This window comes from Halichoeres trimaculatus, unplaced genomic scaffold (assembly GCF_033239565.1).
Source record: "Halichoeres trimaculatus isolate MK-OKI-2021-1 unplaced genomic scaffold, fHalTri1.1 fHalTri1_scaffold_17, whole genome shotgun sequence".
Lineage (NCBI taxonomy): Eukaryota > Metazoa > Chordata > Actinopteri > Labriformes > Labridae > Halichoeres > Halichoeres trimaculatus.
This window is the reverse complement of record NW_027437195.1, coordinates 12,780,760-12,803,619: the sequence shown is the minus strand read 5'-3', so window position 1 is coordinate 12,803,619 and position 22,860 is coordinate 12,780,760. Positions and strand designations below refer to the sequence as shown.

The 22,860-nt window shown below is 40.7% G+C and overlaps 3 protein-coding genes across 3 annotated transcripts in view; 1 reads left to right on the top strand and 2 right to left on the bottom strand.

The window, feature by feature from the left end:
• The window catches only part of rnf144aa (ring finger protein 144aa), a 45,587-nt gene extending 43,377 nt beyond the window's left edge, over window positions 1–2,210 (bottom strand). Inside the window, exon 1 of the mRNA XM_074691958.1 lies at window positions 1,604–2,210. The gene's annotated coding sequence lies outside the window, so the exon portion shown is untranslated. The remainder of the gene's footprint in view (window positions 1–1,603) is intronic.
• A 3,087-nt stretch (window positions 2,211–5,297) lies between these two features.
• On the bottom strand, window positions 5,298–7,764 carry rsad2 (radical S-adenosyl methionine domain containing 2). Its single transcript, XM_074692787.1, has 6 exons — window positions 7,402–7,764; window positions 7,153–7,314; window positions 6,782–7,011; window positions 6,550–6,699; window positions 5,986–6,018; window positions 5,298–5,689 (listed from the first exon to the last, which is right to left on the bottom strand). The coding sequence occupies exons 1-6, from the start codon at window positions 7,724–7,726 to the stop codon at window positions 5,525–5,527; spliced, it is 1,065 nt and encodes a 354-aa protein (XP_074548888.1). The 5' UTR covers window positions 7,727–7,764; the 3' UTR covers window positions 5,298–5,524.
• An 835-nt stretch (window positions 7,765–8,599) lies between these two features.
• cmpk2 (cytidine monophosphate (UMP-CMP) kinase 2, mitochondrial) lies at window positions 8,600–14,523 on the top strand. Its single transcript, XM_074692789.1, has 5 exons — window positions 8,600–9,226; window positions 10,925–11,039; window positions 11,405–11,606; window positions 11,792–12,025; window positions 13,056–14,523. The coding sequence occupies exons 1-5, from the start codon at window positions 8,633–8,635 to the stop codon at window positions 13,174–13,176; spliced, it is 1,266 nt and encodes a 421-aa protein (XP_074548890.1). The 5' UTR covers window positions 8,600–8,632; the 3' UTR covers window positions 13,177–14,523.
• Window positions 14,524–22,860: the final 8,337 nt, after the last annotated feature.

The following is a 22,860-nucleotide window of genomic DNA, read 5'->3' as shown; positions in this document are numbered from 1 at the left end:
TTGACAAAACTGGCACCTCAGCATATGCCATGATATCCTAGGTCAAAAGGCAATATATTAAAAAAAAATCTATGAATTAATTTGTGCTCTTAAACTGAAAATCATTACCCACCAAAATTTATTCATATTGCTAATATCCAGTACAACTGCACCGTTATTGCTTATAGGCCTTAAAAATGTAAATAAATCCTTCCTTTAGTCAGAAAATCCATCACCATCACAGTAATGGTTATTGTAGTGCTTGTTTCAAAATAAAACACCCAAATATTTCAGTACATGGTCATTAAAGGTCACACACACTGTTTTACTAAACATGAAAATAAACATAACGTAGTGAAGGCCTTTGTCCCATGCAGCAAACTCAACCCACCAAAACAATCACAGCCACTCCTTGTTTATATAAAGTGGCCTTCACATGTTTACGCCTGCGTGTTTCCATACACACTATGTTCTTTTGACCGCGGCTGTACTCCCATGTGAAGCTCCGGGCATCACCTCATTCCTTCTCACTCCTAAAGTAAACTCATCTCCTCTCTCCTCTGGGAACTGGCTGACTGCTGCTGGTCACTCTGAAGAATGTGTTGCTGCTTTGCACAGACCAGCTTTCTCTTGTTTTGAACAAATCTGCAGCAGGGAGTATGTTGCTTTTTATTCCCCTGATGGGAACACGGCTCTCTCTGAGGAGAAGGGGGAAAGTGCATCACAACAGCATCTGACAGTGCATGCCTCACTAAATCCATGCGAAATATAAAACATTTGTCAATGGGTGTACATGTGTGTGTGAGGAGTGCAAGTATGTTTCCTGTTGTATGAAACTGGAGAGATAATCAATAGCAGACAATGGGAGGGATCTAAAGGCAAAGACAAACAGCAGGATGGATCTTATGTATGCATCTCAATACAATGAATTGCAGATATATTGCAGTTAATAAATGAGGATTACTTTTTTTCCGATGATTTTGGAGATAATGTTCCTTTTAAATCATAGAAAAGGCAAACTCTGTCCCTTTCTGGACAGCACACAAATGTACGCCCTCCTGTCTGGGATTACACAGTATTCGAGACAAAATCACTTTTTCCAGGTAGGAGAGACATTGATTTCATGTAGCACACACCTTGGAGCCTTGGCCAGCGCTGACTGCAGAGATGCTCTGTTTGTCTAGTAGCCTGGTTTCACAGCTCTGCCTATAATCTGACTGTACCCTGAGGGGGACATGCTGCTTAAAATGGAAATAGCAGGGCAGAGAGTGACCTTTCACAGCTTCACTCTGCAGCTGCTGTATATGAAACAAACCTGGTAGAACAACTACAGCAACTCTGATCAAGTGTCAGCAACACACACGCACCGAAACCTGACTGATGTCATTTTTAAGGCTGCTAACTGCAGTCAAAGCTTTTTTCATCTATCCACCGCAGCTGTTTAATCCCGAATAGGCTAACAAAGAGTTTAAAGGCCAAACAACTGCAAGCCAAGAGCAGCGTATCTTTCTGTAATAACGAGGAAATGGCGAAAATAAAATGCGACAGCAGCTTTTGATAGAGACAGTGAGAACAAGAAGTGCTACAGCGGCCCCATACTCAACATAAAAGCACAAAATCTTACCTGGCTTTCTGAGATAACGCCGTCTTGATGGTGTAACCTCAGGAATAAGGTGGAAAAGATGATCTCCTGAATTGGATTAGCGAAGAGGCAGCCAACCAGTCAGGCGGTGGAGGAAAAGGAGGAGGAGAAGGAGGAGGAGGAGGAGGATATCTCTGAGGGGGTGATGCCCATGTTCATTATGTGTCCCTCCAACGTCGGAGTGGTAACATTTGACATGCTACTGTCGCGTGAGGCGCCTGAAATCAGGCCCCGGATATGCGAAGCACCGACCACCATCGGCGAAAAGACAAGAAATAAGCAAGCATGAGAGGAGAATACGCTGCAGCCTACTCTCCCCTGTTCCGTTTGACAGTAGGTTTGTTTGTGCACAGGGGCAGCGGTCTAATCTCGATTACCAAAGGGTGCGCAACGTCAAATCGCCAGCCTGCCACACAAATACAGCTGCAAGCACCGGGCTATCCGGTGGCAGTGAACGGAATCCGGGGGTGTTGTGTTTACCTCTCTGTCGCCCCTGCTGCCGTGCTCGGTAGGAAATCAGCTGCTTCGCTCTGGAGGGACGCCATTTGTTCGTGAGAGGCTTCCCGTCCCCTGTCCTGCGTAAAGGCAGAGCTTAACAACCAGCACCTTTACGCATACGACAGCTCCCTCTGCTGGCAGAAAGCTGCAATTTACCTGTAACAAAACAAAACAAATTGAAACATGTATATTTTTAAAACCAGTTAGTAAAAACCGCCCATGTGTTATGGCAGTCCATTTTTGACAGGCAGGAAAAAAAAGAAGAAAAAAAAAGAAAACTGCTAAGTCATAACCATGACTTCACATCACATCACCATGACTTCGTATCTTATTATGAGCAAGTCATTATTTTTTAAATTAAAATAGATAATTTTATTCATTTATTTTATTTTATTTTTTATATATATCCGGGTTTCATATTTTTTGCTTTCAGTTATCTTAAAACTCCAAAAAATTTAATGTCACTCCAAATATGGATATAAATGTATGGAAATACTTGCAGTTCCGTTCATTTTAGTAGGGTAAATTATCATTATAAAAAGTGTACAAAATTTTTTAGGATGAACCATAAAAAAAATCTAAAGAAATAACGTCTTGATGTATATTATTGGTTATATAGACCCAAACAGTATAAACAGGGTGATGTTGCACAATTTTCTCAAGATCTGTGCGCCCCCTTGTGGTCGTTTGTTTCCATTATAAGTTTTTTTCAGGATTTATGCACATTATTCCTCACAGAATTAACATTCTTATTAAATTAACATTGTAACCAGAATTTAATTGTAACAAATATTGTAAGTTGATTTTTATTTTCCATTTGAATTATGGAATACTACAAGAAAACTAGCTAAAATGATTTGTTCTACATTTTTAGGTTTCAGCAAATGTTGCAATTTAATACATCACAAATAAAGCCTCAATTTTGCCCTCCTATTTTTAAGACGCAACGTTTTGTATCTGATCACCATGTCCACATTAACTGGAAATCTTTTTCAGTAGGCTTCACACACTGACAAAATCCAACATTGAGATAAAACACACATGCAATGAGATGTTAATTTATTATAAGATCAGAAACCCAAGGGGGAAATGTTGGCTGCTATACTGCATCTATGGAGGAGATAGCAATAATAACAGTAACGATAAATTAATACATTCACAAGTAATGCAAATCAAAAAGGTCCCAGACTCCAATTAAAACCTGTTACTCAAACCTGTTCCATAGTGTTTAAGAGTTAGACAAATTGGGGTATGTGCTTTCGTGGAATCAGCTTGTATTGGTCTTGATACCCTCAGTTTTTTTATGAGGGTAGATCGTCAAGTTTAAAAACAGAGTTGGTGTTCCCTTTTCTTTTCAAGGTGGGTAAAATGTTGACTCCCTGGAATTTGTTACTGTCCACTCGCTGTGCTTCTTTGTTGTTAATGCTCTGGGGAAGGTGTCTTTGTGCTTTTTGTGAAAGTCCACAACTACTTAATTGTTTTTTGAAATGTTCAGCACCAGTCCACCAGAGACGAGATTTAAATCACATAAATGTATTCATTGTCCCTGGTGTTTAAACTCACTACTGTTGTGTCATCACATTTGAACAATGTGACTGTAAAGTGCAGTCATTAATGAACAGTGAGAATAAGACTGGAGAAAGCACACACACACACCCCTGTGGGTCCCTTGTGGTTTCCTTGAGTTGGTTGTTAGAGGTTTGGCTGTTTTGTTGCAATAATCCCCCTAAACACTCTGTATAAAAGAGTCCAATACTCACTGGCACAAAATTGTTCAACTCCCACATAAAGTATCTTGTCAAACAGTCTGGATGGCAGAGCACTACTGAATGCCGAACTATGATAAACAATAAGGAGTCTTGTTAAGTACCAGGACTCTTTAAATGTTGCAGAATCGAATATACTCACACTGAAACAACATTTGTTGACAGACCTGCTAAGCCTGTATGCTGACTGACATGTTCTAAAGTGACACTGGAGAGAAGGTCACATACCAAGCGTTATAATCGTATTTTCATTGTCTCTGATTATCAGTCTGTAGTCACTCAGACAAGTTAGGTTGGGCTTTTTGGCACTGGTACAATCATGGCTGACTTATTTAGGAACCTTCTGTTGAGCAAGAGAGCAGTTCGAAATCTCATGTAAAATAGGAGCAAGTTCACATGCACAGTATTTCAGGCTAGCAGGTGATACTGTCACTGTCCTTACCTACATGACTACTTCCACTTTCACTTCTCATTCAGTATTCAGTTCTAAATCTTTTCACGTAATGATCCAATAACCATCAGACTTGTGCAGAGACATTTTTTGTTCATCATTGCTTTATGCATTTCTCACCTACTGGTATATATTTATTCATGAACTGTGTGTAGCATTGGCAGCAGAATCATTATCAACTAAAAATCCTTTAAATGTACATTCATTTGTCCAGTGATACAGATGTAGTTTTGGGAGTTGAATTTCAACATGAGCACCGACAACATTTCATAAAAGTCAACAAAACCAAGCTGCAGTTTCTCTAAGCTCATATCTATTCTTCCTGTCACCAGATGTAATGTTGCTAAGTTAAGTTTTGTTTTTCTTTAAAATGACCTCAGTTATGTGGGAAATGAAAGCTAAAACATTAGCTTATGAGACCTTCTTGCCACTCAAGTTTATTCATGTTGTTCTCACATATTTGTAAAAAAATAAAAAAATAAAAAATAAAAAAAACAGCTGCAAGACATCACCCAGTATGGAGTTATAAATAGCTGGACTAATTTTCATTCCCCAACCAATCAAAGGGAAATAATAATCTTTGTATTTAATCAGTTGTTGTCTGCAAGGAATCTACAAAAAGCTTTAGAAATAGAAATCTTAAACTCTAGTGTCAATTTACCTGAACAGGAGTGGTAAAAGCTCAGAAATTAACTCTTGCTAAGTTACGAATTAAGAGATCAGAGTTCAGCCTGATATTCTTCTACAACATAGACAAGAAATAGGGGAACAGAAGAACTTCTTTACTATCAAAATTAAGACTGACAATTTTGTCTGATTAACAAAAGAGTCATTAAAAAGTTTTGTAAAGTGTACTTCCTATCTGTAGGGAGCTTTAATTTCATGATCTAAAACATAAAATAGAATTACACTCTTAAAAGTTTTTTGATAAAAAAAATATCTTTATTATATCTGATTTACCAAAACAAGTGCAAGTGCAAGGCGAGGAAACAAGGTAACAATACTTCAACTATTAAAAAAGCAGTTATTTACAGACAACTTTCATTTTTGTTGTTGTTTGTTTTGTTTTTTCAAATAAAAGCACAACATCAAGTTCTTAAGTTTAAAACACAAAGATAACTCTGTAATACTTTTGTAATGATAGGAGCTATGACTTCAAATAAGGGTTAATCAAATCATCATATCCATTCACCACTCCAGCTTCATGTCTGCTTTGCTCCAAACATATTTTCCTCCTCTCTTTAAAAACATCTTTTCGTCAAAGCCACTGAAGCAAATAGCCTCCTTCACACCGACATCAAGAATGGACTTGGATGGGTCTTTCCTCCCCTCTCGACAGTCCAGAAAACGCATCTGGAAGAATAAGAAATATGCAGTCAGTTACAAAGCCTCTTCAGAGGTGGGAGCAACAGGTGTATTGATCAGTTATGAAGCAAAGAAGATTTTTGATTTTCCCCTATACAAATACCCCTAAAAATGTGCAAATTGAAATGTTTGCTCTTAGCCAAAATAAAGTTTTAAAACTCAGTGTAAGCAACCTGAAAGAAAACATTAAGGTAACATCATGGCCCAGATTGATTTTAACTTGGATAAAGGATCAATTGAGCTGTAAAACTAGAAGCGTTTTGGAGGGACTATCAAGTACTTACATATTCATCCAAGATCAGGTAGGAGTTCCTCATCTGCAACACAACCAAGAGCATAATTAAAATAGTTGTCTGATTCTAAACAATGTTAAACTGTTTACATGTTTCCATCACTGCAGAAACTGAGTCACTCCAAATACAAAACAATAGAATACACTTTATTCTCTGTGTGCTTTTGTACGCCTCAGTCGAGTTGGATTGTGTCCAAATGGAAGCAGGCCAAGCTAACAGAGGGTGGGGCTGGTAATTTTACAGCTCTTTTTAAGTTGTTACTACTGTTTGATTTTTATGAGATACCTTTGTAATAAGACAACACTTACTTAATCTTTTTGTAAACCAATTATCTGAAGAAGACAAATTAACTTTACTTCACTTGTGCCATTTAACAAATGCTAACACACAAAAATGCTATGATGAATAAGAAAAACATGGTTTAGCTGCTAAGCTTACTAACACTATGCTACAATACTTCTTTCAACAGCTACCAAGTTGAATATTTACAGAATGTAATCTCAAATGATATGTCTATGACTTTTACTGTTATTTGTTGGTAAACGTAGTCCATACCTTGTCATTGGACTCAGGAACCAGGCAGGAAACTTGGCTGTGTCTCTCCAGAAACTCCTGAAACTGTTGGTCACTGATGACGAACCTCTCTGCCTCTCTCAGAGCTTCCTCTCCTGCATTTTCCCCATCAATCAGCAAACACTGGAAAACCTGAAAACACACACAAAGAGGCTGAGTCTGTGCCAGAACACTTCTATACCACCCTGAATACACACTCTGTGTCTGTCCTTACCTTCCAGCGCACTGGGTTGAGGTCATTTATAGCTGCTGTCATGTCTTCATCAATGTTGAAAGTGTTGATAACAGAGTTAATCTTGAACGCCACCTTGTACTGCTGGCACCAGCTGCGGATCTTATAAAGACTGTCGATGTGGCTTTTCCTGCCCTGAGTCCTGCCGATCAGCTGGTTGGTTTCCTCATCGAAACTGTCACAAGAGATGGCAAGGATGTCTAGATAGTCACCTGAGGGAAAGAGAATTACATTTTATAGGCCAGATACTAATTTGCATCAAGTCAAATGAAGGTTAGACTCTAAGAAAAGTTATAATCTACAACAAGCTGTTTAATATGATGAACATCAAACTTACTTCTTATGAAACTTACCATATTTCTGGAACCATTTTTCCTTGATCATACTTCCGTTACTGACGATGCTGACACTTGGGAGCTGAAGGTCCTGTTTACAAAACTGAACCAATCTCCCCAAAAATTCTCCTTTTTCGTGCAGGAAAGGCTCTCCTCCAGAGAAATTAATCTTCTCCATGCCTGAAAATAAGAAAATGGGTTAAACTGCTTGCAGGAGGTCAGAAACTATTTAAGAAAACAGAATACTTCCTGATTTGTCAGACGTACCAGCCTCCTTCAGGAGTTTCAGACCTCTCATGGCTTCTTCCAGAGGCAGGACAAAGGATGTTTTGGCAGTGTGGAAGCAAAATCCACACTTGTAGTTACACTTGCGTGTAAAATGATAGTTGACGCTTGTTGGAGTCGTCGCATTTTGGACATCCTTTTCATCCAGTTTGCTGTGAACAGGCGGAGCAGATGAGATTGTTTCCTTGCAGGCTCCAGCCCTCCAGTAACAAACTTTAGAAAAGACGTTAGCAAGGAGCAAGTGCAAGGAGCGGATGCAGAGCTGCAGCAGCAGCGTGGGAAAGAAAACCACGGAGGAGAACTGCATCTTGAAGCTGACTGTATCACACCTGCTCTGTCCTTCTATTTACGCTGATGCGTTTTTAAACACAGGGCTACTGGGTGGTGCTTAGAGGGAAAGTCGATCAGCTGATTTTCTGTGTACAAATATCGAAAACGAAACTTATGGGGTGCGTGTGCTTGCAGGATGACGCAGAGATAAAATACTGCTGCAGGCGAAGTGATTCGAGGTCAATCATCTCATGATTCAGGGCATCATCATTTTTATGTCACAATGCTATGTCGAAAATAAAACGGCAACTTAGCAGAAACTTTACAGCCTGTTAGGTGCATGTGCCACTGCATCCTCTGAACACATATTTCACAGTAGAAAAACAATGCACAAAAGGTTTCATCTACAAACCTGAAATATTCTTAAATTTTCCGCAATAAATAAACAATTACAGTAATTACATCCATTATTTTTTAATCCCAAGTCTAACGTACCCCCCAAATAAATAAATGAAAATAAATAAGTAAAAAAATGACCTTTTTTTTTAGCATATGGTGAGTATCTTTTTAATGTAACCGTCGTTTTAGTAAAAATAAATGATTATTGATGATTATGTGACGACTCACTGAGTAGGCACTTGCCAAAGTCGCAACGCCTTGTGTGATTCAGCCAGCAGGTATCTTTCCGCCCACAGCCTCTCTTTTCCTTATACATGACTTTGAGTTAAATTCAGTACACTCCCTGAAATGTGTAAACTGTAATCCCACCGCATACTCCCCCAAGGGATCATCGGGATCATCGTGGAAAGGAGAACGAAACATACTTAAGTTTCGTTTTCCTTTCCCAGTGCAGTTACTTGAGTTACTTTCGTTTTCCACGCTGTGGCTGTGAAACTGTAAACAGAGCGGCTGTTTGAAAAGTAAACCGGGACATTTGCTTCAGATGGCTCGCCGTGCCATGTCTCAGCTTCTCCCTCAGTGGTCCTCCCGTGTGTTTTCAGTGGAGCTAAATGGAGCACCTTTCTACTTTTCAATTCAAGAGAGACACCGAGGAGAGGACATGCCACATGTGTTTGAAGAAGTCCGGGGAAACGACCGATGCTACTCTCTCTTCGTCTGCAGCAGCGACAGAATCAAACAAGCCAGGTTTTACCCCGAGCTGAAAGAGAAATTGTTGAGAGACTTGCCTAAAGGGTGCGACCTGTCTCCCATGTCCTCATTCCTACCGAATGTCAAAGATTCTCTGTTGAAAGGCTACTTTCTGAAAGATAGATCAGCTGGTTCATCCCTGTCAGAACGACTTTTACGAGATGTAATTCAGCATGATCCGGTGCTTGTGTGTTCTTACTTGAAAAGTGAGGACGGCCAGCTGTGGACTCAGCGCCTGTGGGGAGATGCAGACAGCCAAACGACGGAAATGTCAAAGGATTATTGTGTAGTGCCATCAGAGGCGCCAGAATATCACCCTGCTACTCTCAACATCATTAATTCCGATGTTTTCTACAGCTTTGAGGAAGCCTGTGACGTCCTCAAACAGGTTGTTATCTTATCTAACCCGTAACTTAGGCTGAGACCAAGGCTACAAATTATATAAACAAAATTAGATTTCCCTGAAGGTCTTTTAATAAGTCAACTGTATTCCTACTTTTGACAATCGTAGTTAAACGTCTCCTGGAAAAGATTGACTGGCAGAAATAGCTGGGAATATCCAATATGTCATTTCAAAAAGGAGAAAAAGATTCAGTCTACAGATTTTAAAGTCATTACTGTCAAGAATAAACATTTGATATTTATATTTGCTGTACTCTTCTTGGGGAAAAGTCCAGTTTCTGGAACTAATAATTTATTTTTGGACATGTCAAACACCATATTTCCATAAAGAGAAATCATATCAGAAACATAGCCTCAGTACATTGAGAATGTCAGCAAATGCATGTTGCTGGGACATGAACAACCACTGACTGGTAAGAGCAAGCATTTCTTTCTTTTTTTGACCAACACTCTACATCAGGGCATTATATTATATGCAGCTTTCACAAAATCAAACTTTTACAAACTTTTCACCTGTATTTTTTTTTAAATTTGGAAGTATCTGAAATTGCATTAAGGCTAGTAACAGTCTGGCTCCAGTCCACCAGTAAAATATTATAACACCATGTCATAGAAAATTTATTAAAGATGCCTGTAGCTCGATTCTTTTTAGTTAGCATGAGCGTTTCAGATATCTACAATGACATTCTTTATGTCTACACAAGCAGTTCAGGTTGGACCCACTTGGACTTTCAATTTCAGATATCCATATTTCCAAAACCTTAGGTAGCGGTATAAATTCTAGGTGAGAATAATCTCATCTGAGATTTAAAGTCCCCAACACATGGGTTTTGAGATATTTTTTGAGTCTTACTTTTGAATAACCAATATTAACAACCAAATTAGCGACATCTAAAAATAGAGTTTCCCCACAAAGAGCTCAGTTACAAATACACCAAATGTTCCTTTAGAGTGGGATGAATAACCTAATTATCTGAAATTGAAATTTAGTAATAATTTGGAGGTGAACCTATTTTAGGAGGTAAACACAACTTTTGTTAAGCATTGAGCTTCACCCTGAAACAGCTGACATTGGTATTTAGCATATAGCTAGGTTTTATCAAGGTTAGCTAGCTTGGATTAAAACCCTCTCTGTAGCAGTGAGAGTAACACAGAGGTTTACTTCCTCTTACGCAATTTTATTTATACAGCAAGCATTAGCATCTAGTCATAGCTTGCTTATTATTTGTTATCAATGTTATTTATGATAATAGTATGTGATAGCATTAGCTCAGAAGTAATTAAATGCTAACATTAAAACTGTGTGAAGAATGCAAGCTAGGCCTTTCTTTTAAGTTCTACTTACACATTAGAGTTCTTCCTTTTATTTGATTTTATGAATTGTTTTTTAGACTTTTACTGGGCTTAAAAACAGGGCCCTCAAGGTGAAATTTTGTGCGCTAGTTCGATAATAAAGATTCTTGAAAGTGAGACAGTGAGACATCCATAGCAGTGAGAACAGGGTCAAGTGCCTTGTTCACAAGATGTGGCAAAATGGCGCCTTTATGTGGTAGAGGAAGATATTGTAGTGTGTGCCAAAGTAGCTCTAGTTTCCCCTGTATGTCAGTGCCAGGTGGCTCATAACAGTGTGTACCTGTGAGTCCTCCCTGCCTCTCCTCAGCAGCAAACTGTGTCTGTCCTGCAGAGCGCTGACATCATCCCGGAGGCGACATCTGTTCTGGAGCTGCTGCCCAGCCGACTGGAGGCCAGAAGTAAACCAGACTTCCCTGTGATTGTCATAGAGGGCCTGGATGCCACAGGTTAATGCTATTACCTCCTAAATAAATACAGGAGTAGTTTGATGTATAGATGTCTGGCCAAAGTGATGGCCAGTGTTCTCTGCTGGAGCCATTATCTGCCAGTGAGCCTGGCCTAATGGAATATCATGTGTCATGACCTCAGAAAAGTTACATCACTGTGGAAATGGTTTATTGAGGAGCTTGCTGATCTAATACTCTTTGAAAACCTCAGGAAAACTCAACAGTGTGGGTTGGAGGGAGGTTTAAGAGTCACTTCAGCCCTTTGATGCATTAAAAACAAGATTGGCTCGGATATTTTCGTCTCCAGTCGAGTTTTTGAGTTTGATCTTTGTTTTTGAACTCACTCTTTTCTTCCCCCATCACAGGTAAGACCACGCTGACTGAGTCGCTGAGAGATACTCTTGGGGCTGCTCTCCTGCGGTCCCCTCCCAAGTGTCTGTCCCCCTTGAGGACCCGCTTTGATCGAGAGCCGCCCCTCATCCGCAGGGCCTTCTACGCTCTGGGGAACTACATCACAGCTGAGGAAATGGGCCAGGAGGGCATGAAGACACCTGTCATTGTTGACAGGTAAAGACAGCTGAGGTGCTGTGAAGTTTGCCTGTTTTCTGACCTGTTTTATAAATAAAAGGACAAAGACCCACTCCACAGGGATTTAAACCTTGACTTCAATGTACAAACCCCCTTCCTGTTCCTGTACCTGATCATCTATCAATTTTGATCCTTCAATTCTATTTCCAAATATCTGTTCCCAGATTCTGGCACAGCACAGCAGCTTATGCCATCGCTACAGCGGTGAGTGGTCCAGTGTGCAACCTACCATCAGATGGTTCTGAGGTTTACAGGTGGCCCACTGACCTGCTGAGGCCAAGCCTAGTGGTCTTACTTACTCTGGACCCTGAGGAGAGGAAGAGGAGGCTGAGAGACAGAGGTCAAGGAGAAACCGCAGAGGAGCAGGAGTTGGATCACAACCAGCTTTTTAGACTCAAGTAAGATCCACAGATTTCCTCACTGACTTTAACTCAGAGATAGTTTATTTCTTTGAAATATATATGAATAAAGTGGAATCGTCCTATGTTATTTATGGTGAAGTTATTCAGACAAAATTAAGACTTAAAATCAGTTAAAAAAAGCCAGTGGAATAATAAAAAAAAAGAATCAAGAGTCAATATCCTTAAAAAGAAGAAAAATAATTTCTGATTCTTTTGCTCCTAACCAACAATTCAAGACTTTTTTTTGGTTTTTAATCTCTTGAAATTCTTGTCTTTGCTTGTATTATTTGCTCATTGTATTAACTTGCCGCAATTCTACTGTAAACCAACCAAAGTGCGTAACTACACTTGGCACTCATAGCTGTGTAACATGTGGACCAATGTTGTACAGACTGTAAAGAAAAAAAAGTTCCCTTTGAGTGTGAGATCATAAAAGCACCACAGATGGGGGTTCACACTGCACCGCTCATTCCTCTGAGTCAGGTCAGCTCAGTCTTAGTCTGATCCATCAAACACTTAACAATCAATTACTGTCCCGTGGGGGGAAGCGGCTGATGAGAAAGAACAGGTGATTAGTTGCTGAGCTGTTGTGCTCCATTAAGCCGGTCAAAACTCGCAGACACTGGCTGCCCTGTTAGTCGCTGCGAAGACAGGTCGATGGCTACTTTCATTCATCCTGTGTCCTGACATAATGGCCTTTCCACACGGGACGGCCAGATGTTGGACCAGCAGAGAGAAAGAGAATGGAGAGAGGCGACTGTGTGTTACTGAGGGAGTGAGAGATGGTCAGTCTGATTCTTCATTTGTCTCAGGAAATAGCCATCTGTGTAGTTCCTCATGATGAATTCGTTCACATTTTGTTCATTTCATCATCCTCCTTAATGTTTGCCAAAACACTGAGCAGCCAAATTAACCAAACTTGTCCTGAAAATTGGGATATTCAGTGCAGGGGAAGTGTCATTTGTAATGTTTATATGCACACTTCCCTCGGTTGTTGATCTAATGTTGCGTATGTGTGTCTCTTCAGAGTGGAGGAGGCTTACCGGAGGATCAGCGGGCCAGCCTGTGTCACTGTAGATGCAAGTCCTCCTGCAGACCAAGTGCTCCAACAAGTGCTGCTTTTAATTAGGGCCAAATGCCACTTGTAAACAATCATCTCCATCTCCCCCTGCTGTCGGCCAAGTGTCGAGTGGATGCAGTACCTCTGTTTAACCTCTGGGTGCCAGTAAGGTGTCGTGGATATGACAGCTGGAGGACTCGTCCAGATTGGACTGTGGTGAGAGGATGCTGTTCAGAATGAGTAAAGGTTGAATGGCCGGGGGCCAAAACTGTGTGCTACAAATCAGACATACATATTCATGCAGACTCACATATGAAAGCGTAAATTTGGACACACACAGACACAGACACACACACAAATGCATATCCAGAATTGTTATTAAGAAGGAGTGAATTTAACTCCAAATTGGACTTTTTTTTTTTTTTTACAATTCAACCACACTAAGCTGCACTTATAGACCACTACTTATTGTTTATTTTAGCACAAATTGAGAAAATGGAGACACATTTGTGTAAGCAGAAGCTTCCCTTCATCCACACCCAAGCAGAAAAACAATATAACCTATAAAAATAGACAAAAGCAACAAAAGCTTTAGGAAAGGAAGAAAAAGAAACAAACCTGTTAAATATTTAAAAAAGATATTTTCAAAATAAAAGAAACTTGCATTGTATATCTGTTGGGAGTCTCTCTTTGATCAGAAAATATCTTACATAAGCATAAACACTAAAGTTTGTTACACTAATGATCTACACTTCTGTTCTACCTTGCACATATAAAAAGTTTTTTTGCTTTTGTATTGTTTAGCATTTACAAAAGATAGCCCCTTTTAAAACCTCTGCAGGGCCTGGATCACTTTGGTTGTCCTGATGTTGACATAACTGATGCCCCTTGTATTGATAACCTGTGCAGCTTAGAGTGAAGCTGAAGGGAGCACATACAGTGTTTGTACTTAATGTTCTCCTGGGCACAGGCACTCGCAGGTCTGCGCACATAATGCACACATGCTTTCCTACTTGTGCTAAAACACACAGACACACACACACACACAGACACACACAGACACACACACACACACACACACACACACACACACACTCTCTCACACACACACACACACACACACACACACACACACACACACACACACACACACACACACACACACACACACACACACACACACTCACACACAGAGGCCTGCACATCTTCTAAGAGCACATACTGTAATTCATTTATATATAGAGGAAGTGTGTATTTGGCCTGTGTGATGGGAAGATTAATTGGAGGTTTTAGTAATTATGAGCTTGGCAAAGCTGCGGGCTGGAGAAGACAGAGTGACCCATCTCTTTTACTGTGATGCATCAGCAGAGCGCCAACCACTGCAGACCCTATTCATATGGCAATTAATGGAGCGCTGTATATCAATGTCATTCCAGTGCTCCCCCACATAAGCGCATGGATTACTCCTACTACCAATTACAGCAATCCAATGTTTTACTGAGTGGAGAGGTGCTGTGGATGCAAATCATAGCATCATGTGTAATCAAATAAAACTGAAATAAAGTGTCATTATGTTTATGGAGTATGGATTCCTACATGAGGTAAGTATCTCCGAGCATTTTATTGAATTCATAAGCCCTCAGCTGCCCGGATGACACAAAATGAATGTAGCACAGTGCAGTGTGGAATTTTGATTGCCATTAACACGGTAGCCTGTGTCTCAGGAGAGGCCAAAATTTATGAAGTAGGAGAGCAAAGCAATTATACATTACGCCATACATCATACCTGAATGTAAAGTTGTGGTGCGGGCCATATTTTCACGTCAGATGTTGTTATGCTTTGTTATTCTTGGCAATGAAAAGAGAGCTGTGATATCTTGCCATAACTACCCCATAACACGCCTGTAATGTGACATTAATGGCCCATAATCATGGGACATTAAACATGCTCCCAAATAATTCTATTTACAGTTTGGAGGAGTGTTTTTACTTATTAAAACATTAAGCACTTGTGCAGTTGTTTTTGTCACATAGCCAAGAGACCCTTAAAGGACTTAACAATAACAACAGCTCATGTTCGCACATAGACGGTCTGTGTTAAGAGCTGAGGTTAGAGGAAAAAGTTTTTAACTAATACAACCTGTTTCCAATCCACAACCTCACCACTAAAGCTGCAGGAAGGAGTCTGAGCGGAAAAGGTAGAATCTATCTGAGAACGGCAGGATATATCCACAAATATACAGTGGACCTGCACGGCACAGACACAAACGAGCAGTGGAGCACACACACATACACACACACACCTCACCCTGTATGGGGCCACTTTGCACTACACTCCTCAACTTCAATATTTCATCTGCACAACAGAGCAGGAGCAGCAGCAAGGAGGAAAGCCCTCCATGAAATAATTAAAGATCCAGCAGGGATGCAGCAGCACAGCAGCCGCCGTCCCATCCTAAGTAATAGATCAAATGAAAGCTGTCCCTCAGATCATTAATAATGAGTGTGGTATGGAGACTGAGGGGTGCAGGGAGGGGGAATGGGAGGGCATAGGGCTGGTACAGGTTGAGGGGGGCTTAGCGGAAGCATGAGGTGTTTTTATGTATGAGTGTGTGTGGGTGTGTTAGCAGAGCGGCCGGGTTGGGGGTTTGAATAGTAGTCTAGGTCCCCTGGCAGAGACCCCGGTGGGCCTCAGTTGGCAGCCACATGAAGCGGCATGGCAAGAGGAGTCATGCATATGATTTGGCAAGCAAGTGTCTGCCAAAGTCTAAAGACTCCAACAGCAATGTCTATATACATCCCTGGTCACATAAACAACGTTCAAACACAGTGAACAGGCAGGTTAGCAGCAGCTAATGATTCCCTTTTCAGCAAGTGTGCACTGCCTGGATGTGCAGTGTAAGATGGGGGATTTTTTGGGAGAGCTGGATTTAATAGACAGGCAGGATGGGATGTGTGCGATGGGGGAAGGGGGATAAAAGAGGGAAGAGGAGTTCTGGGGGACGACTGAAAATGAAGGAGAGGGTGTAGGATGGGAGGATGGGGGTGGATGCGGTGGATGTTGTCATCTGTGGGCTCAAGACACTTCAGATCCCTCCAGCTGGCAGGTACAGTGTATTCAAACACTCACCCCCAAATACAGTATGGAGGATTCTCCAAGCAGCTTCGAATACCATCTGAGGTTTTTATTAGACATGTGCTAAACCCTGAATGAAACACCCCGAACAACTGCCAGGATAGGTGTGTGCAGGCATGTTATTAAATTGGATTAGAAAGAATAGATTTAACTGTGACTGCAAACACTAAAATATAACATACTTCTTTTTTCTTTCAAAATGATTTGCGCTAAAAACTTTGGGTTAAAGGAACGGCAAGTTTTCATGTTATGTTGATTCTGGTGACCCTCTTCTGATCCCTTTGGTGTTTCTCAGAGATAGAGACTTCAATTCCCATAAGCAACACCTGTTATAAAGATGTAGCGCCAGCCAAATTTTGTATAGGTTGGGGGAAACTTACACACGGAAAACATTTTTTTTTCCCTTTATTGTTTCTTCTTTTAAGACAATTTTTTTGTAGGATGGAGTGATGAGCTCATGACATCCAAAATAGCAGGTCAGCAATAAACTATAAAGAGGATAGAGTGAGAATTTCCCCTTAACTTTTCCTTTCTACTGAACTAAACTTGGACCATAAAACGTCAGGTGTCCGCACCATAGTCACTTTTCATTTATGAGAAGTAGCAAAACAAATGCAAAGTCTTTGAGGGTAGTAACGTGTGTGTAACAAACCAAAACAGAAAGGTAGCACAACCTAGTGGCCGTATTTGGTATTGTCATAGTAGAACCATGATAAGACTCTTACATGCCATATCGATTAGGCATCGAAAGGCAAAAATAACCAGGGAAGGGTACCTTTCACATTTGAACCAATACAGTACTGATGCGCAGTATCTGGCAATTGGTACCGGTACTCAATGTTACCAATTTTCGGTACCAATTTTTGTGGTAAAGAATATTGATGTGTTAAGTAGTAGGCCTTTTTTTTAATTGAACATATCTATTCTTCAATATACAACCTTGCAGTGCTGTGTTCATGTCCAGCATGGAAAATCGCCTACTCTTCCACTCCCTCACAGTCACAAAGATGCATTTAGGTACCTAAACATGGTACCTTTTGATGTTATGTGAAACTCGGTACCCAGTACTTTTGACAGAATTCAGTTGGTACCTATAAAAGTACTTAACTCGGTACCCATCACTAAAAATAGCCACAAATTATACTAGAAAAATCCCCCTCATACAACAACAAAAACAACAGAAGTTCACCAGACTCAGCTCTGGAGTCATTGTGAGTGCTTTGGAATCTAACTGTAAATAACTTTGTGCAAAGTTTAACATTTTTACCTCAAAGAGTAGTGAGCCATTCATACACCAGCATAAATATTAAAGCGTTTTCAAAAACTTTTTGCTTTTTTAACCAAAGAGCAACTATTCAACCTGATTACAGGCACTCAAATGAAGTATAACAAGGTAAATATTGTGGCTGCTATTTTCATATCTGTCTCTTCATGAAGAAACATCAGAAACAGAGAAGAAATAGATTGTTTCAGAATATGTTAAAACCTCCTTGCAGGACTTTTAGAATATCCTTCTCAGGCAATGATTTAAGGACTTTTGAATAAAGATAATGGGATTTGAAAGTATATAACTGTTCAAATATTATTTAAATGATTCATCCCTGCTTTCTTGCCATTTGAAGCTGCTCTTTTAATCCAAGGTTTTGTCCGGCTAGCTGCATCTCCTCTACAAACCACCACACACACTTTCATTGCTGCACACATAAACACACCACATTGCATACACAGCAGCACCACCTTCTCTCTGAACACAGCAGGTGGTGGCAGACACCCCAGCGCCCTTCTCTGTGAATGACGGCTGGTGGGATGTAAAAACATGAAGGCTTTAGGAGCTGAACTGATTGGTGCTGAAAAACATACAGCAGGCCAGAAAAAAAAAAAAAGGTGGGGTGGGTGGGGGGGTGGGGGTGGGGGGGCAAAGACAGGGGAATTAGTTTGTTGGGAGGAAAATAAAAAGAAAGTTTTGAAAATATCCCATCAAAAAGCAGATGTATAATTCAGCAGCTTTTCATCATCATGCTCAGCCTTTTGTCATGGTGTGTGAATAGTTATTTGCAGGGGTGAAAACAGCAGCTGAGAGGATAGGTGCGGGTATTAGGCGCAGCAGGCTGTGTATTCTGGATGTGCTTATTTTCTAATGTTTTCGGGGGGATAGGTGCTGTACAGTCTGTGAAGATTGCAAGAAGCCTCACCAGTTTTGCCTGGCGGCTGTTGGGGAGGCTTCACCAGGAACGGTTAAATATTTAAACACTGCTGTGAGATCTCATTAAATACGGCACATCAGCCCCCATAAGGCCCCTACAGCACTCCCTCACACACTCCCGAAAAAACCCAGTTAGAACTCAGTGGAGTGTGACAAAACAGTTATTGTCTATTTACTGCAGAGAACTTGTGATAAATCATCACATCCTGTCAAATAAGGCAGCTGGCAGCAGGGCTGACAAGTGGTAAGTCGTTGTATCTGGGAGAGGAAATGATTGAGATTCAGCGCAGTTTTGACAGCTGCAAACATGCAGAAATGCAGCAAAAACAAAACAACATGACAACTAAAACCAGACTAATATTTCCATAACACACACACTAAAACAAGACGGAGAACAAACTTTGGCTCTCTGGAGTCTTCGCGCCTTCCCACAATTAATTCCATCTCTATTGTTTGGGGTTTCCCTATTTTTAGCCTGGCTGCCCTCTCAAATAAATTGATTTCCTGTGGCGAACTTGGAATGTTCCTTGTGTGCCATGTTTTTTTTTTTCCTCTTCCCTTCTTCCAAACACACAAATACCGTCCTTCTTCCCCCGGAGGAATAAATCAAAGGCAGCGCTGCCAAGTTCTGCGCTGTACGTGCATCTCTTTTTATACTTGGAAATGGTTTATTTTTGTTTCAGTTCCATTAATGCTTAGGCATGTCTCCTGCTTTATCAGGCATCAGCAGACAGCTGAGGAGCTACTTGTTTGACAGGCGAGTGGCTGACTGACTCTCAAAAATACTTAAACTGACTCACTCTTTCTCTATCTCTGCTCTTACTCTTTGATTAGATCTCTTGTGGGACACGGAGGTCTAGGGAGGGGGTTTGCGGTCCCTACCACAGAAATAATGGCTGGGTCAAAACACGCTAAGCTCTCAGATCACAAGATGATATCTAAACACACAGCACTACACATAAATAAAAGTAGAGCAACTTGATCCTGGATTCTTGTAATGGTGTCTGGGGACCCACTGGTCTTTGAAGAACACAAGCAAAGACAGATGAATAAAAGCTGGGGGAGGCAGAAATTGTAATGCACAGACAGACAAAGAAGAATAATACTGAGGACTATGAATCATTAAGCAGAGCAAATGTTTGCCAAACTTCAGCGGGACAACTCTGTAAAATGACACCGCATCCTGTCATACATCAAATCACTTTTTAATTATGAGGCTGTTAACTCAGCGTACCAAATGCTTGCTGAAGTTGAGAGCGTATTGTGAATTTATGAGTTTGTCTTCTAAAAAAAAAAATCAGATGACCAGGGATTTGGTGAGGCTTACGTTTCAATTTCCGTTACCCACTGCTGTTGTGACAGACTGCAGTCTGAAAAGTAGAGGATTGTAAATAAGGCCTTCGGGGTGTGAAAACAGATAGTGATAGAGAGAGAAGGAGAGAGGCAGAGAAACACAAATGAGAGAAACATACCACTAGATCCCAGTTCCTTATCCTGACTAAGCCATCTGAATCCCTCTACACCCATTTAGCATGCTCAATCTTCGCTCTCCCGTGTGAGAGTTGAGGCGTTTGTCTACTTTACAGTCTTCTCGCTGCACCTTGGAAAATATTGAGTTTATAACCGCTCATCTCCATAATAAACACCGTATACCCCGCAGCCTACAGGAGGGACTGCGAGCTAACAGGGGAAAAGGATTCACACTGGCTTTTCCTCACAACTCTTCCCACAAGTCACTTCTCTTTCCTTCCAAACAGAGTTTAGTGAGCTGTCCTCAGGGCCTGATATAAGAGTAGAAACATTTTCACGAGTATCTGACGTGCTCACTTTGAAGCTGACCACCTCTGATAGGACCACTTCGGTTGCCGAGCCTGCAGTGACCACATGTAGATTAACTTACAGACAATTACTGGCGAGGTGTCCATTAACAGACATCAGTGAAAGACGCTAAAGATAACACGTACACAGATTTATGCTTTCATACTCCAAAATCTAAATAAACAGCAACTTTAGCCCTGTCTCTTGCAAGATCTTAGGACAGCCTCACACTAGATGATTTTGTACAAGATTTTGGCCTGACTTGCAACCCACAGGTGATCAGGAGGATGTGCCCTGATCTGACGTTTGCCCTCTGGTTATTTTTCCAAATAATCCTCTAGTGTTTGGTGTCACTATCAATATTTTACTGCTCCCTTTTGCATTCAACCTGGAATTTCCAATAGTAAACATATTAAAAAAGTTCAGATTCCACATGGCAGAGCTCACTGAATGCTGTAGATTTTAGATTTTGTCTGAAAAGCTAACATTGTGCTAGCAAGAGTCAGGAACATTGCTCACTGGTGGCATAAAGTCAATAAAAGTTTACACAAGGTTACAATTTGTTTCTCAAAATTCTCTCAAAAGATATTTTTTTCATCTGTGCATCCCTCTTTCAGCAGTTGACTCAAGTAAAAATGAGTTGTGTTTCAGGCACCTCCTGTGGAGTGAAGTGACACCATGATGCATATGGGGAGCACACTCATTGTTGTCGGTAACTCTTCTTTTCCTTTCTTTGAATTTGTATCCCCATCATCAACCTGTCCTGGGCCCGTATGCATGACAAGCCATTAGAGGGAAAAACGAAACATTTGTACAAACAGCGAAAAAAAATTGATTAATGGTATGCATGAACCAGGTTAACGGGCCATCAGAGCGCTTAAATTTAATGGTAGTAGACCCCATCACTACAAGCCCAAACGTCAGGATTACAGCGCCTGTTCGTCTGTTTAAAGGTTGCCATTGGACGATGCATTACTGTTTGAGACAAAATATTTAAAGACAGTGGAAAATTATTTGGAAAGGTGGTGATGTGTAGCCATACAGAAAATTTAGTTTTAGGTGACATAACATTTTTTCAGTGGACAGATGAGATAAGGAAGACAGTTGAAGTCTCAAACCGGTGAAGCTCACTTCTGTCAGTTTACATGTTTGATTCTCTTTGCTTTTATATGTTTGAGTCCTTCTAAGACGTGTTCAGTGAAATGTTGGAGTTCATAAACTGCTTTAAGAGTTATTCATTGAGGTACTGGGGCATTGTTGCAGTGCTTGTTTCGCAAAGCATCTTTCATATTGCTGATTTTATTATAGAGGTTTTCTACTATGTGCTTGGAAAGACCACATGCATGTACTCTGTTCAAGATCACCAAACTTTCTCTTTCTCTTTGTTTACCTGATTGACTCACTGATAACAGCAGTTCATCCATGTATATTTTTGTAATAAAACCTTCATTTCAGTTTAAGTTTGTTTGATGGGGTTTTCCAGGGGGTTCGCTTATGATGTAATCTGCCCCTGCGTCACTTTCATGATGTCATTAGTTATCTGGGCGATTATTTGCTATCGTGCATGCGGCTAATGCTGCAGACGTTCCATAACGTAACATTATGTCTAATGGTCCCGTTTGTTTAATGCCTGGACATGCATACGGGCCCTGCTTTCCAAAAAGTTAAAAAAGAAAAAATAAGTTGTAAGCAGAATACTTGACCTGAACTTCTTTAAGATGTTTATTATCGGGGAGAACTTGAGGAAATGGCCCTACAGGCTATCAGGATTAAATATTTACTCAGACTGTGGGCCGATGTAGAGCATAAATGGAACTGTTTTAGATGTCACAACTGATCCTGTGTGTGTACTACTGGCTTTTTTTATGACAGAAAAACTAAGTCACCTAACTCCCTGAAGAAGGGTTCAGATAAGAGCATGTCCGTACAGCTCAACCTGAACTTTACAAGTGACAAAAAAACATGAGGAAAAAAAAACATCTTGCCTTCCAAACACCCTCGACAAAGCCAAGTGATGATGCAGCCAGCCAAAGCCTAGCTGGAGCAGTTATCCATCTTGCCCTGTGCTGCCAGCTGTCAGAGTACACAGCTCCTGCTAGCCGCCAGTGGCAGGTGTAATCAATATGGACTCCACAGAGAGTTGCACTACCAGAGGCCAGTCTCCACTCTCTAACCCGTCTCTGTCTCTCCAGGGGAAAACAGTAGGAAAGCGGGCAGGGGGAGTGCGTTTGATGTCTCCTACGGGCCAAGATGGAGCGGCTTGCTGTAGCTCTGTAGCATGGAGATGATTAATCCTGCCTATCAGACGTAACATCGTATTTGAGTTGAGTTTTTTTAATAAGACTGGTGTGGATGTTATGCGATCATGTGAAGTCTTGTTATTTGTTGCTGGTGGAAACAACTGTCGCTTTTTGCTGCATTAACTGCTCCCTGGTTCGAAACTAGCTAATAAAAATTAGCATATTCATATAAAATATAAGATAAAAGATAAAAAAGTCACTGGTTATAATTATCATTCATCAGTTGATGTTTTTGCATGCACTTTAGGTTGTATTAAACTTACACTGTATATATGCCATATAGAGTCATTAGTACTAATGGCAACATACTGATGC